The 14,214-nt window shown below is 38.4% G+C and overlaps 2 protein-coding genes across 2 annotated transcripts in view; both read right to left on the bottom strand.

Moving 5' to 3' along the window:
- Positions 1-1,454, bottom strand: part of c21h8orf34 (chromosome 21 C8orf34 homolog) — an 86,641-nt gene extending 85,187 nt beyond the window's left edge. The window contains exon 1 of the mRNA XM_028005678.1: positions 859-1,454. Coding sequence (XP_027861479.1) covers positions 859-927 — 69 coding nt within the window. The 5' untranslated portion in view covers positions 928-1,454. The remainder of the gene's footprint in view (positions 1-858) is intronic.
- Positions 1,455-2,562: 1,108 nt separating this feature from the next.
- prex2 (phosphatidylinositol-3,4,5-trisphosphate-dependent Rac exchange factor 2) overlaps positions 2,563-14,214 on the bottom strand; it is a 101,165-nt gene continuing 89,513 nt past the window's right edge. The window contains exons 38-41 of the mRNA XM_028005291.1: positions 13,839-14,029; positions 9,009-9,111; positions 5,285-5,352; positions 2,563-4,466 (exon numbers count right to left, since the gene is read on the bottom strand). Coding sequence (XP_027861092.1) covers positions 4,421-4,466; positions 5,285-5,352; positions 9,009-9,111; positions 13,839-14,029 — 408 coding nt within the window. The 3' untranslated portion in view covers positions 2,563-4,420. The remainder of the gene's footprint in view (positions 4,467-5,284; positions 5,353-9,008; positions 9,112-13,838; positions 14,030-14,214) is intronic.

The raw sequence follows: 14,214 nt of genomic DNA, 5'->3' as shown, positions 1-14,214 counted from the left end.
TATTTTTGTATTTTATGTAGGGCACACAGCATGTGAAAGAAGGCACTCCGGTCAGATAAGACTTAAATGTTCATTGGGGGATAGAGGTGGGGTGGAAAAGTGCACGTCAAACAAATAGACTACAGAGTTTTACTTCCCAGTAAGAAAATGTTGCTAGTTCTAAGAGATTGTTCAAAGTGTGTGTTCAGTGCAGACCTAAAAACACATAAAATATCTTGCTTAATTAACAAAAATTTTCAGATGAACATCTTCTGCTCACTACAGCAAAAATGACGCTTGTACAAAGTGCCAAAGCAAAGCTGAATATCAATGCACAACTTCTGTTTTTTTTTATTTAATATAAACCTGGAACATTTGATTTGTTTTCATAATTGTGTTGACTCCACAAAATAAAGTTAAAATAAAATACACTGAACTGTGTTATAACACAGATATATAAACACCATATCTGTGACAAATGGTGGGAAAGTTCAAAGGACATGATACTTTTGCAAGGCAGTGTACATGACAGGAGTCCTAGGTTTATGGTGTGTTACACCAAGACAATCAGTGGCCACCATCTGGGCGCCCATCTTTAAAAAAAACTTTCTGGAGCGCCCCTGGCTTAACAGGGGGTAAAATGATGGAGATGTGGATGTAAACTCAGCCGGCAGTGTTCTTTAACTGGCTGCCGGAGCGCAGTGGGACGTCTTACACTGAGAGGTGCGGGAGAAGGATACCTGGTTCCTTAATCCACAGCAGCTCTTATCAAGTGACATTACACGATGTCTGTGTTCAGGAACAGCATAATATTAAATGTTTGGTGCAAAGCAGCCCTTAAACGTGACGGGCAATAAACTTCAGAGTTGGTGCACTCACCTCAAACAGGGGTCCGATTTTATTCCTCTCCAGATAAGACTGAATTCTTGACTGTTGCGGGGACGCCATGAAGAAGCTGTTGTCGCCTCCCGCCCAAGAGCTTTTAGCAGAATGAAATCAGGAGGGGAGCCGGTGGAGTCATTCGTCCTTCAGGAGCAGTCTCGGCGTCTAAAACTGAGGTTGTAAAAATTGAACTGTCCTCCCGGTTGGGATGAGGTAAATTCAGACTGGATTTGCGTTAAAAAGGCGGCGCTGACGCCGGGCGAGCATCGTGGAGAGGCGAGGAAAGTCAGCCCGGGACCTTCCCCTGCGTGTCGCCTCGCTGACTCTCTCTTTGTCGGTGGCTCCTTTGAGGAAGCCAGCGGCTCCGCAGCTCTGTGACAGATTACAAATCTTCCGCTCACTGGCTGCTGGAGTTGTTGCCGCCGCCACTCCCATTTCGTTACCCCCCTCTCTTATACTACCTGCTTCGGTTTTGCCAATAAACACATTGTCGCTACATAACGAAACAACCGGTCCACTTTGCACGCGAAAGCATAGAAACTAAACCACCCATATTAGATTATTACAGGATGGTTTGGATTGTTTTTAATCAAGGGGTATATGGAGAGGTTGTAAAGAGTCATCATCTTACCCCACTATGTCAGGTAACTTTTTTTGTTGTTGAAAATACATTCAAAACTTTAATCAGGAAGTCCATCTTTTTCATGAATCCCCTCTCTACCACACCTGAATCAAATGGATGGATAATTAACAAGCCTCCATAAATATGTTGATGAGGGAATTTAGCCATCAGGTGTGTTGGACAAGAGATGCACCCAAAGGTAGCAGGACAGTAGCCCTTAAGCACTTAGACATTGGTATAAAAGAAGAAAAGGTCACTTTAGTGCTCGATTCTAAGGCTACATTCACATAGCAGCAAATGCAACCCAATGTACAACTTATGTCCTTTTTTTACAGTTTAGCTGGCTCAAGTGGAATTCATTTGAAATTTGTGAGACAGGAAGCGGGTTGTGAGAGAGGTAGAAGACATGAAACAAAAGTCATTGGGCCACATTGAGGACTAAGGCCTCCATACTTTAACCCTGCGCCAACGCCGAGCCGTTTTCATTTTAATTTGAAGAGCCCAATTCCAAATTTTTCGCCCACTGAATAAAACAAAACAAAAAAATCTGATTTGTTCCACTTTCATATGTGGCACTGATTTGCATGTGTATCCAATAGTTTTCAAAGTTTTTGCAGTCAGAACGATTACATTGCATTTTACCTGACTTAAATCAGTGAAGAGAGATGCATCATAATACTGCCCCAGGAAGCAGAGATTTAAACAGCCATCACTCAACATACTTCTCTACAGAAGTTTCCACAAAAACGTCATTGCTATTAGTTGTGCTTTCTTTTTATTACATTCCTTCATCTTATGTTTTTCTGACAGCATTGTCGGAACAACAACTCAACTTTAAAACTACATAAGAAAATATATAACACAAAAGTTTACTTTTTTTAGTCTATGGTTCAAATTGTGTCTTTACTTCTTACTATTAAAAATGCTCATTTTTTTGGACTTTTGAATATTGTTTTTCCCCATTAGACAAATAAAACACTTCAAAAGCACTTTAAAAAAGCCAGTAAAGCACTGCAAAGGAAGACCTCAGGGGTCTCAGTGGAAATCTCAGTTCTTCCACAAGAACAAAAACACACAAATTTCAGTTGTGGTTATCAGCTTTAATAGATTTGCAAATGTGTGAATGAAATATGCATAAGAATCCTTCATTTTTATATTACTCATACAGTTGAATATAGAATCGCTATAACAGCTTATCGATAGGTTTTTAATATCTCTTTTTGCTTGCATAGGAGTGAGCTACATCCAATTAAAAGTAAGACAGATGGTTTAATCCTGAGTACTGTCTGTACGAAAAACATAATGCTGTCAATGTGCTGCATGAACATTTAGACTCTGATTTGTAAGTACTGGGAGATACTGATGTCTCGCTGAGTCTCAATGTGCATGCAACTCAAACAGACTTTGAAATTCAGTAAGAAACAGCAAAATAACACTGTCAGCAGGTTTAGCTGACAAGGCATTTTAACATCATTTCACAAACACGAGTTTTTTAAAGCAGTTCAGAAAGAACTGATGCAGCAAGTATAACACAAACAGAACAGGACTGATAAGCTTCTGATTTAAGCAAAATGAATGTCATATTTCATAATGTATGCTTCTAATCAACATCTTCTTAACAGTGCCTTGAAAAAGTTTCAAATTTTTTAAAAATTTGTGACTTTACAAATATAAACCTTAATATTTTATTTTCTATGGTGGACCAACAAGAAAAGAAATTGTGTATTGAGTGTGTGGTTTTTTTTGTTTTTTTGTACATTTATTACAAATGAAAATGCGAAAAGTGCATTTTTGTTCACCTTTTATAATCAGGTGCCTCTAAAAAAGTCCAGTTAAACCATCATGCAATTAGAAACATTTGCACAAGCTGAAAGTACAGTAGGTGCTAAAACCACATCTTAAGCTCTGAACGGAGCTCAATGTTGAATTCCAAATCTAAAAATGAAAATATGGTATGGCAGAAATATAAACTCACCAAGACATGGCCTCCACCTAAGCTGTCAGGCCAGGCAAAGACAGCATTAATAAGTACATCACTAAATACAGCAGTGCTGGCGGCAGCATGTTGTTGGGGTGATTTTCCTTAGCAGGAATAGAAAACCTAGATGGAACTGAAAGCAAAATAATCATAGACGAAAGGCACTTAATGCTGCAAAGACTTGAAACCATGGCAAATATTTTCAAAACATTGAGAGCTACAATGAACAGGCTTGGATCGAAGCATATTCATTTGTTCATATGACCCAGTCCTAAATCAAATTGACCTAAATCAAATTTTGAATCTTTGGCAAAACTTAAAAACTGATGTTAACAGACACTCTCCATCCAATCTGACTTAGCTTGACCTTTTTAGCATGAGAGAAAGGGCTAGAATTTCAGCTTCTACATCTGCAAAGCTGGCAAAAACATACAAAAATAAAAACCTCAAAAATGCTCTAACTGCTGTAAAATGTCATTCTACGAAGCATTTACCCTCTGTACTTTTCATATTTTTATTTGGAAAAATCAAAATTAAAAAGTATATTTTCTTTCCAAAATTATGTTACTTTCTGTTCATCTTAATACATTGATGTGATGAAGTTAAAGGGCTGTGAATACTTTTGCATGGCAGTGTAACTCTGTGATTCAAACGAGTAGGAAATTAAAATATCTTCCACAAAAACATATAAAACAGTTACATGATGAGATTTATGACCCCTTTTGCTTTCTCATTCAGATCCAGTATCTTTTTTGATACATAAAAAAACAATCTTTGTATAAAGTACAACAATCACAATAGAAAGCATTAAAATACAATTTAAAACTTTATTTACATTATAGGCAGCTGGAGTGGACATATACAAGGCACTGTCTTCAACTAGATTAACATACTGGTGGAGGGAGAAGTTTGATTGCTGAACCTGCAGAATGTTTCAGCATGTTCTTCAATGCAATGCATTATGGATCTCCATCTGGGGGAGGAGGCTGGCACAGCTTGTACAACCTGATCAGAGAAACACATATAGGATGTGACACACCATTACATTCAGCATGCAGCACTGTACGGCGTTCAAACACGAGCAAAAAGAGCAAGCAGCGATCTGCTGATTGGTTTCACATCTGTGGGCTGAGCAGCCGTAGGGATTAAAAACATTTCATAGATTCATGCATTTCAATGTCATCCTCTGTAGTTTTATTAGTCACCTGAGTAGCTTTACATCTTGAGACTAATGTCATATTATCACAAGATGAGCAGGAATTTCCTAATGATTTATGATGCACAATCGTGTTTTCAAGTAACCATCTCAACTGAAGAAAATATGACAGAAATGCACAGAGGGTGCAGCAATTTTGGTCTATGAAAACACATGTAAAACACTCCACATACTGCTACTTAGCTGTGTTCATAAATTTTGACTAAAAGGTTCAAAAGGCTGCCCTGTCTCCATAGTGTTTGTTGTAGCTAAATGGCTGAGACACTCAAGTAGGAGCTGATGATTGTACCCACCTCTGACTGAATGTATATAGATGAACAGCTGGTAGCTTCAGGCACAAACTGTTTCCCTCGCAAACAGTAGTTTTATAAGTCTATAGGATGGATTTTAGATTTTTGAAAAAATTAAAATAAAATCCTGATATTTTATTTTTTATGATAGAGCAATAAAGAAAAGTGAATAATTGTATAATCTAGGTTTTGTGGATGTTCACGTCTGCACATTACAGACACTACTCTAATCTGAGTCACATACATCAAGGATATAAAATACTGATTTTTATGGGCATAATGGTGCATGGATGAACATGTTTTTTTTTTTTTTTTACCTTGGAACTGATGATGGCGTTCGATCTCTCACCCCCAGATTTTTGGCAGAATTCTGAACTCTTGCACCCTGAAAGAAAACAGACATGCACCAAGTTTCACTGAATCACCAACCAGTGTTGACTGGAGAGGAGAAGTTACAAAAAAACAAAAACAAACATCAAATAAAAAAAACCTTCACGACAAACTAAAGAATTCAGTTCCCTCCGAAAGTTGAACACGTGTTAGCCCACGGCTTTGAAAAATTGAGTAATATTTTTTTCTCTATTTCTATGTGCTGCATTTCTAGAAATAAATTATTTATTTGTATAAACAGGAGTTGCAACAAAGTTATACACTCTTGTATATTTTACCAGTTCAGCTGCTAATCGGTGCACAAGCTCCTTTCAGCTTTCATTGTTCAACAGATTCGGTTTTCTTAGACTATAAAACCAGAGATTGTTAGAATGTGTTGAACTCGCAGTGCAGCTTTTAATGGACACCACTTTGCCTAATGCACATCACTAGCACTAGTTTCTTTTACGTGAGATGCTTTTTCCCTGGTGAGGCTGCTTACTTACAGGTTTGACTGTCAGAACAGAAAGGAAAAGTATATAAATTCCAAGCTTAACAGCATCCTATGAATATTGCATGACAGAACGTAAATGTCATGCTGTGAATGAGGACACTGAGGATTTTAAATGATTGCTGTGGGCAGTGCAGTTGTTTTTTCTTACAAAGGAAAACAGTAGAGGCAAAAAAACAAGGCTTAGTGAGGATAAAAAGACAAGTCGTGGAGAATTTGGAAGATTAGTAGGGTTCCTGTGTGTGCTGGTGTTTTGTTTGAGCTTTATTACACTCAGTCAGGAGGATGTCTTCCTTTTTTTATAGCCTGTAGTTTCCTGGCTATGTGCAGAGTCTGCAGATATATCCCTACAGAGTTGCAGGAAGCAACTTTCAATTTATAGTAACGAGAAGAACCCCTGCACCTGCAGATACTCCCTCTTTGAGTGTGTGCTGCACAATTATAAGCAGAAAAACACACACTCTCCAAGTCTTCCTTTAGGGAGGTCATCAAAGTTTTAGTAGAGCAAGCGTATCTGGCCAAAAGTGCATTAGCTGACCTCTCAATTACAACTCTGTCAGCCCAGAGTTACGTCCAGACAACAGGATAGCATCAGCAATTATTCGATTCCTATCACAGTCAACCATTCCCAGACCTCCAGAGAGATGACCTCTGCTGTCACTGATGGACACAGTTCCCCATCAAGGTTAGTAAAGAAATGTAATTTTTTTATTGTAAATTTTGATTTTACATAGTGTTACACTAAATGTCAATATTGGAAGTTTTCTCCAAAAATTTTTACTCCCAGAAAACTTCCGTCACAGACTTCTTAAAGTTATTTTAATAAGATTCCAGTAAAATCCTGGAATGGCCACAGTTTTCTATGGCTGTACAGAGCAAGTAAAGCAACGAGAGAAAAAATACGTTTTTCGATGGATTTCTTTCATTAAAAATATGGAATGTAGTGGTGTAGAAAATAAAAGAGTTCCACACTCCACACATTTTCAAAAAATTGCACCTCTATCTGGTTATGTTTGTGGAACTTATCCTCCACGATTACCAGCATCCCAATGTATATTTACAGCTTAGGCTATAACATTAGTAGACCTGTAATAATCAATAAGATATATTACAAATGCATAAATAACACCTCATTCAGTAGAGTTGATTTAGGAGGACATTGCTTGTGTAGTTGGGAGTTAAGGATACTCTTCATTTTGTACATTATGTGTCTGCAAATTACTTTGTGACGTTTCAGTGTAATACAGCCAAATCATAAAAAATACCATATTTTTTGCATATTTCTCAGTTTTTAGAATTTGAATATTTAAAATACAAAAACACTGTTATTTTCCATAAGATGTTATGTTAGAAGATATATTTTACTTTAACAGATGGCTTGTTTGTTATGGAACTAGAGTGTCCACAATTCACACACAGTAGATGTCAAACAAGATTGGATTTGCCTCATCTGATGTACTGACAACCTTCTGAGCGCAAGTGTGACTGTTTAGTGAGGAAAAAGGATGCCATATAATTATGCAGTTAGTTTCATAACTCAGTGCCTCAGTATCAAAAAAGAGGACATAAACACCCCCAATCCCATCTACACACATGTTCTTGGCAATAGTCATATGTGGGGACCATCCATCCACACTTGTCCTTGCAGGGTCGCCTGGGGCAGCTACCCATCTTTAGCGGTCATTGGTGAGAGGCAGGGTACATCCTGGACAGGTCGCCAGCCCATCACAGAGATACACAGGACAAACAACCATGCATGCACAGACTCACACCGAAGGACAATTTACAGTATGTTTGTGCATACCTTCACCACCACAAAATGGACAACCATAGCCATTGCCTCTGAGGCAAACTATGGAAACTGCTTCATAACTGCACCTAGGACAACACTTTTATAAAGAAAATGCTTCCAAGCTGGTGACTTGGCAGTTTTTGAACCGTGATATGCACAAAAACAAACACACAGACTGACTTAAAATAGAATAAGTATCTCTCGGCTAACTATATTAACTAAAAAGTCTTACAAATTTTAAATAGCAATTTATTTAAAACAGAATGGCGCAATGAAGTGTTGTGCACTCCTAGTTGAAATCCCATTTTTCCACGACCAGAATGTCTTTAGTCCTATAAAATCTCAGCTTCTTAACTCCATCTCAAGCAACTACATAACCATCCAGACAAAACTTAAAAAAAGACTCTGAGCTGGAGGCCAGGATTTGGTCACGGCTGAAGGCTTTATGGAGTGAAAATCTCTATGTCCTTAAGAAGAGAGAGAATTTCCATCTTTGACCTGAAACAGACATGCAAACAAGTCTCCAGGATTGAAGCCGGAGACTTTTTTTAATAAAACTATTTTAGACTGACACTCTTTGGCTTTACTTTGTTTTAAAAACGAAAGGAGTGGGTAATAGTGGATGCATGTTTTAAAGGAAATGACAAGGAAAGGACAGGGACCGTAACCTGTCGATCTTGTAAAGGTGTATTCTTTGAGGCAAAACGGTTTCTGGCTAAATAAAATTTGGCTTATTTATTCATCAAAAGGTTGGACGAATGTTTTTATGGAATTAATTTAAATAAAGCTGGAAGTTCCTCAAACTTGTAGAAAAATATGTGTTATTTACATTAAACGTCTTAGTGTTTTTTGTTAATTTAAACCTATTAATTTTGATGATTTGAGACAGGCAGGCATTAATATGACATTTTTAAATACAAACATGCTAAAATGTACATATAGGTATTGTACAGAAAATGCATTTCATAGAGATATCTTTTTTGCACAAATGACTGGATCAATGCAATGTGTGAACATCCAAGTTACTTTAATAGTGATCCTCAACTTTTTCTGCTTTGCTTGGTTTGGTGGTGTTCATTATTCTCAGATTAGATTTTCTATTTGGTTTCTGTCCTCCTAACACGGCTCCTCTCATCATTACTTACTGGGAAAATTATCACACTGAAGCAACATGGATTTTGTGATATTTGTGGAACTCTTGAATCGGCTTTACTTCACAAGCTTCTAAAGGCTGCAGTTATATCTTAAGCATCTTTTTTTTACCAAAGTTTTTTCCTTCCACTCAACTTTCCATATGCATTACAGTCTTTGCCAAAGTAGCTGAACAGTACCCTATACTCTTTCTGAAGGATGTTAATGACTATCTTACCTGCTTCCTCATGACATCAGTGGCCTGCATGATGCATCGAGGGGGAAGGCCATGGTTTCGAGCCAACAGGATGGCCTGCTCCAGTGTGACACTCAGAGTGCAGCTGTTGGTCAGATAAGAACATAAGGGTAGGCTTTATGAATTAAAGTAAACGAGTCCAGTTATGCATAATTTCCAACCAGTATAATTTTTTTAATCCATGATAAAACACGAATGAAAACAAAGAAAGCTGCACAATGAAATGTTGCAATATGTTTGTTTTCCATTCACAGGGAACAGTCATAATGATTCACTTTCTAAACAGGCTCTCTTAGCAAACAAAGACATTTCACTGACATCGACTCAAACAAAGCCAAAAATCCAATGCCTGCCTAAGTCTGAGCTTGATATGAACACAATATGTTAATTTTCTGTTAAAATTCATTCCAAGCACATCACATTTGCATGAGCACATTTTTGTCCTTTTTTTGCAAGCTGTCATTACCATTTTGCTCCTCCTGCTTGGCGTTTGCTTATCTTCCACACAAGAGTTAGTCACTGCCAGGGCACAAGCAGCTTCAGATCATTTAAGGTTTGGGGTTTTATTAGAACGAACGGAGACAGGATACTGAAACTAGAGGTTGACTGTGAGCACCTGAAGAGGCTTATCAAGATTGATGCTCATTGCAGCAAAAAAGGAACAGGGTCCAAGGACAAGTCAGTGCATCTCCTTTGGCAGCGATTCCCATAAGCATGTAATGTGTGTGAAAGGAGTGCTGACATGACTCTGTGATTCATTAGCTGGAGCACATTTTGTATTCAGTCATACATATGAGAAAATATTAAGTGTGGAACACAATGTTTTTTCAGAGTGCATCTGTTTGTGATGGTACCTTTGACATGAAATTCACACTAGATGTTGATGAAAACCATGTTATTCCACAAAAGCAAATCAAAACAAACACGAAACTGGGCAAATTACACTTAAAACAACTTTAAGATGCATTGCTCAACAATTTTCAAATATTCTTCCACATATACTGCTTCCAAATTTGAAAAGCTGTGGGTGCCTCCTGTTTATCTCTTCATATATTTTCAATTGGATTTAAGTCAAGTGATTTATTGAGCCTTAGGTTAATCGGTAAATTTAAACTTTGGTGTAATTTACTGGCATTCTACCAAGGTTTCTTTGGCTTGCCCAAATCTTTTGGAGCAAACTTTTTCCTCAACAGTGGAGTCTTGTGTAGTGTGTGCACACACGCCACTGCAGTTCAGTGAATTACTTATAGTGCTCATTGAAAAATTATGCCTGCTAATTCCAAGTCTTTCTGAAGTGATTCCAGTCAGAATGATTATTCTCTGTGACTCCTCTGTTGGAAATCATCCCAGGAGCACCTGATTCTGGTTGGTTGTCTGTGAAATTATATTCTTTCTAATTCTAATTCCAAAGATGCTCAGCTGTGCATTCAGGGATTTAGAAATGCCTTCATAACCAATGAAATAATTCTGTTTTACAAAAAAAAAACACCCACCAAAAAATGATATAAACTATTTTCTAGATAATAAATAATAAGTAAAACAGCTGATAATAAGCAGGATTGCTTTCTAAATATAGCTGGCTATTTGCTTGGGTTACTATACCTTTTGGCATCTCCTTTTTGCTGTAGTTTTAATACGTATCCCCTATTTTCTCCATTTTATTATACATAACATAATTTATGACAAAAAAATTAAGAAAATTTGTACAGATAACAGGAATTGTTAATTACATCTGAAAATATTTGATTTTACACTAAGTACTTGTTTTCCACAATGTGTGTAACCACAGTTTTCTCTTCTTCACCTTAGTACACACACACACGCCCCCACCCCCCTGCACGCACACACACACAATGCAACACATTGATAAATCCTTAGAGAGTCAGTGACACGTGTCAAGGCTGCTCAGATGACCTTTCTTTGATAACAAGAAGCACTAACATATCGATCCAGTCTTTTCACTCCAAATTAAAGTGTCCAAAGCTCCTACGCTGCAAGGTTCCCTTTCATTCAATAACAACCACCATGGAGTTATTAAGAAATGTGAGATGTTTGTTTATTATCTCTTACGCTCATGGTCGAATTTAGTGCTAACTGAGAAGGGGGGAAAAAACAAGCAGATGTGAAACAGGGGAGTTATTGCTGGCAGAAGTCGTTTCATGAAGTCAATCAGATAAAGATTTAAAAGGTCCCCTCGGATTTCATTCGCATAACTTTATGACAGGCCTGACACGCTGTGATAAAAGTAATGAACCCAACAATCATCTAGAGAATGTGCTGAGTTACGTCATGGCAAAGAGGTGCAAAAGATATCCTCTTGCTGTTCAAATCCTAAAATATTTCAAGCTCCCATTTCGAGCTTCAGCAAACTGACAAAGAGGAGGGGGAGACACCCAGAGAGGATCTTTAAATATCTTGTCAGCTGGAGCAGGATGAAGGAAACGCTCAAAATCTGTCTGTGCGCGTGTGTGCGTGAATCTACACAATTTCCAGGTTCATTAGGGCTGGTGAGATAGTGGGAGATGATTTATATCCATCTGTTTTATGTCGTTCCAACACATCCCATTTACACCCAGAATGGAGTACATACTCCACATTTGGCTAAATAGAAAGAAATATATGAGACGGAAAAAAGAAAAAAAAATATATATATAGAAAATGCAAAAAACACTAAGGAAAAAAAGCCCAAGCGTAGGTGTAAATGTGTTTTATTGGAATATGAAAGAAAAACAATAAAGTGGTGCATGATTATCAAGTGTAAATGATATGATACGAGTCTTTCAATTTCTTTTTACAAACAAATGTCTGAAACAAACAATTCTGTTTAGTGCCCTTTTGTCTGATACATCAAAATAAAATCCAGTACAAATAACCTCTAAACATAGTATAAAACCAGTGAATCTGTTCAGAACAGAAATGAACAAACAATATCAAAGAACACAGCATGCAGGTTAAGGATAAAGTTGTAGAAAAGCTAAAGGCAGGGCTAGGGTACAACACTGAATTCCAGGCAGTGGGCGGCACGCATACTGTTCAGTCAATCAACGGGAGGATGAAAGTCCACCTAAGTTCACTGCACAATTCTGTCATTTAGGGAATAGAAGAAGAAACCTTTTGTGAAAAGAAACTTATAAAAAGTCCTATTGGCAATTTGTCACAAACTGTGTCAAACCTGTCCATAAAGGTGCTCTTGCAATGTAAGACTGAGATATATACATGGTTTGGCTGAGTGTTGGATTGAAAAACACAGCCAAAGAGGTGGAAAAGCACTGCCATGGTGAAACATGATGGTTTCAGCATCACAGCATCTAAATTTTTTACAGGAGATGCTTTTCTTCTGTAATAGAGTAGATCAGAGGTCTCCAACTTCATTCCTCAAAGACCTGCTCCATTTCAGCTAACTTGTGGTAACATTCTTTGGACATGACTGTTTTAGATCAAGGTATATTTTTGTCTCAGAATACGCTACAGAGTGTCTGTGACGAGACTTCAAGACTGTGGTTAACAAATGTTCGCCATCCAAATGATCTTTGCAAAACTACCACTACTAGCTTCACGCAACTAGAGACATAACCAAAAATATATAACTATTGGAAACAGTGTCTGCAAAAAAACCCCCAAAAGCAATCAGACAAAGTTCTCAAATTGTTTTAATTTGAGAACTGAATGGGAGAGACATGTTGCAAATTGGGAACTGCTGACCCCTCCAACCCATCCCACTTCTGCTGTTATTAAAACTCATCCATCAGCCCAACTAATCCCATCAGCGATGCCTTAGATGACTGTCACACTGGTGAACCTATTTCCACACTACTAATCAACTGTCTTGGTTTTATTGGCGTTCCAGTTGCTGAAAATGTTTGCCGTTTTCTCGCTGATTGCATGTAATTTAAACTCAACGCAGTGGGAGACATTTGTGTATTTGTAGTAATCTGGTTCTATAAAAAGGCCCAGTTTAAATTCTCACTCCAACACTCTTCATTCTGCAGCTTCAGGCAGCGAAACTGTTTCTACGCAAGAAGCTGCTACACAAATAACCCTAAGTATTACGGGACTTGTCACCTGTTATGTTATGGTGCACTTTGACTGCCTGCCGGGGTGAGTTGTGGGAAGCATGTGTAATTTACACTGAAAACACACAGTGATACATGCAGCTTGTGGGTTAATAAAGTAGCGGGACTCATTGAAACTTTCGATTAGAGCTAAGGCAAGTGGGCGCATCTCTTTGCAGCACTTAATCATGCCGTCACTCATACCCACAGAATGCATGGATGCACAGGTGTGAGAAAAAGACAAAAAGATATGGAAACTGTCACAGGGTGAGGAAAGAGGGCATCAGAGATTGGTGGGCGGTGAGGAGGGAAGGAGTATGAGACGAAGATGAAAGCAACAACTAGGGATCAGCAGTGACAAATGATCAGGATATTTCTGTCCTTATGCATTGATAAATGGGGCCCTCAGCTGCAGGTGAACCTTATATAGAATTCAACGGGAAAGGAAGTATTTGACCCATCTCCTTCCTGTGTAAAGCGCTCTGCCTGCTCAATTCCTTAATTTGATTTTAGAAACAAAGAGCCCAATTAACAAGAATACCTGATGTTAATTCATGCAGAGAAGGGCTCCAAGTTGAGACATAAACAGGGCTGAAACTGTAATATAAAATGGCAAAAATGAAGGCTGTGCCAATGTACTTTGTACATTTATACTAGCCCAGAATCTGATATAACTTTCTGCATTTTAATTGGTTGTGGGGCAACAGAAGGAGGGGCTCAGCGACAACGCCACTCTGATAGAGATGGAAAGTGCACTCACCGATGAACGCCGCTGTTGCACATAACAACGTGGGTGGCTCCCAGACGCGAGCAGAGCTCCGACGCGACAGTGAGCAGCCCTACTCCAGAAGCCCCGCAGGCTGTGAACTGGCAGGCGGCAGTGCGGCGGCAGCTTATAAAACTCTCCATCAGACGGTAGAGCTCCTCCAGAGCGTTGAGGGGTCGCATTAACTGGGCAGAAACAGGAGCACCGAGGATGAGACATAAGCAAAAACACAAACCTCTGACATGCCAGGGAGGTTTTTCAGGGAAAAATTGTCATCAAATCACCCAAGTTATAGAGTAATGAAAATCCAGCCATGATGAGTACATGTAAACCTCAGGGTTTGGGTGTATGTCTGTATACACAAATTATA

Source organism: Xiphophorus couchianus, chromosome 21, assembly GCF_001444195.1.
Source record: "Xiphophorus couchianus chromosome 21, X_couchianus-1.0, whole genome shotgun sequence".
NCBI lineage: Eukaryota > Metazoa > Chordata > Actinopteri > Cyprinodontiformes > Poeciliidae > Xiphophorus > Xiphophorus couchianus.
The sequence above is the reverse complement of the archived record's forward strand: the minus strand, read 5'-3'. Positions and strand labels throughout refer to the sequence as shown.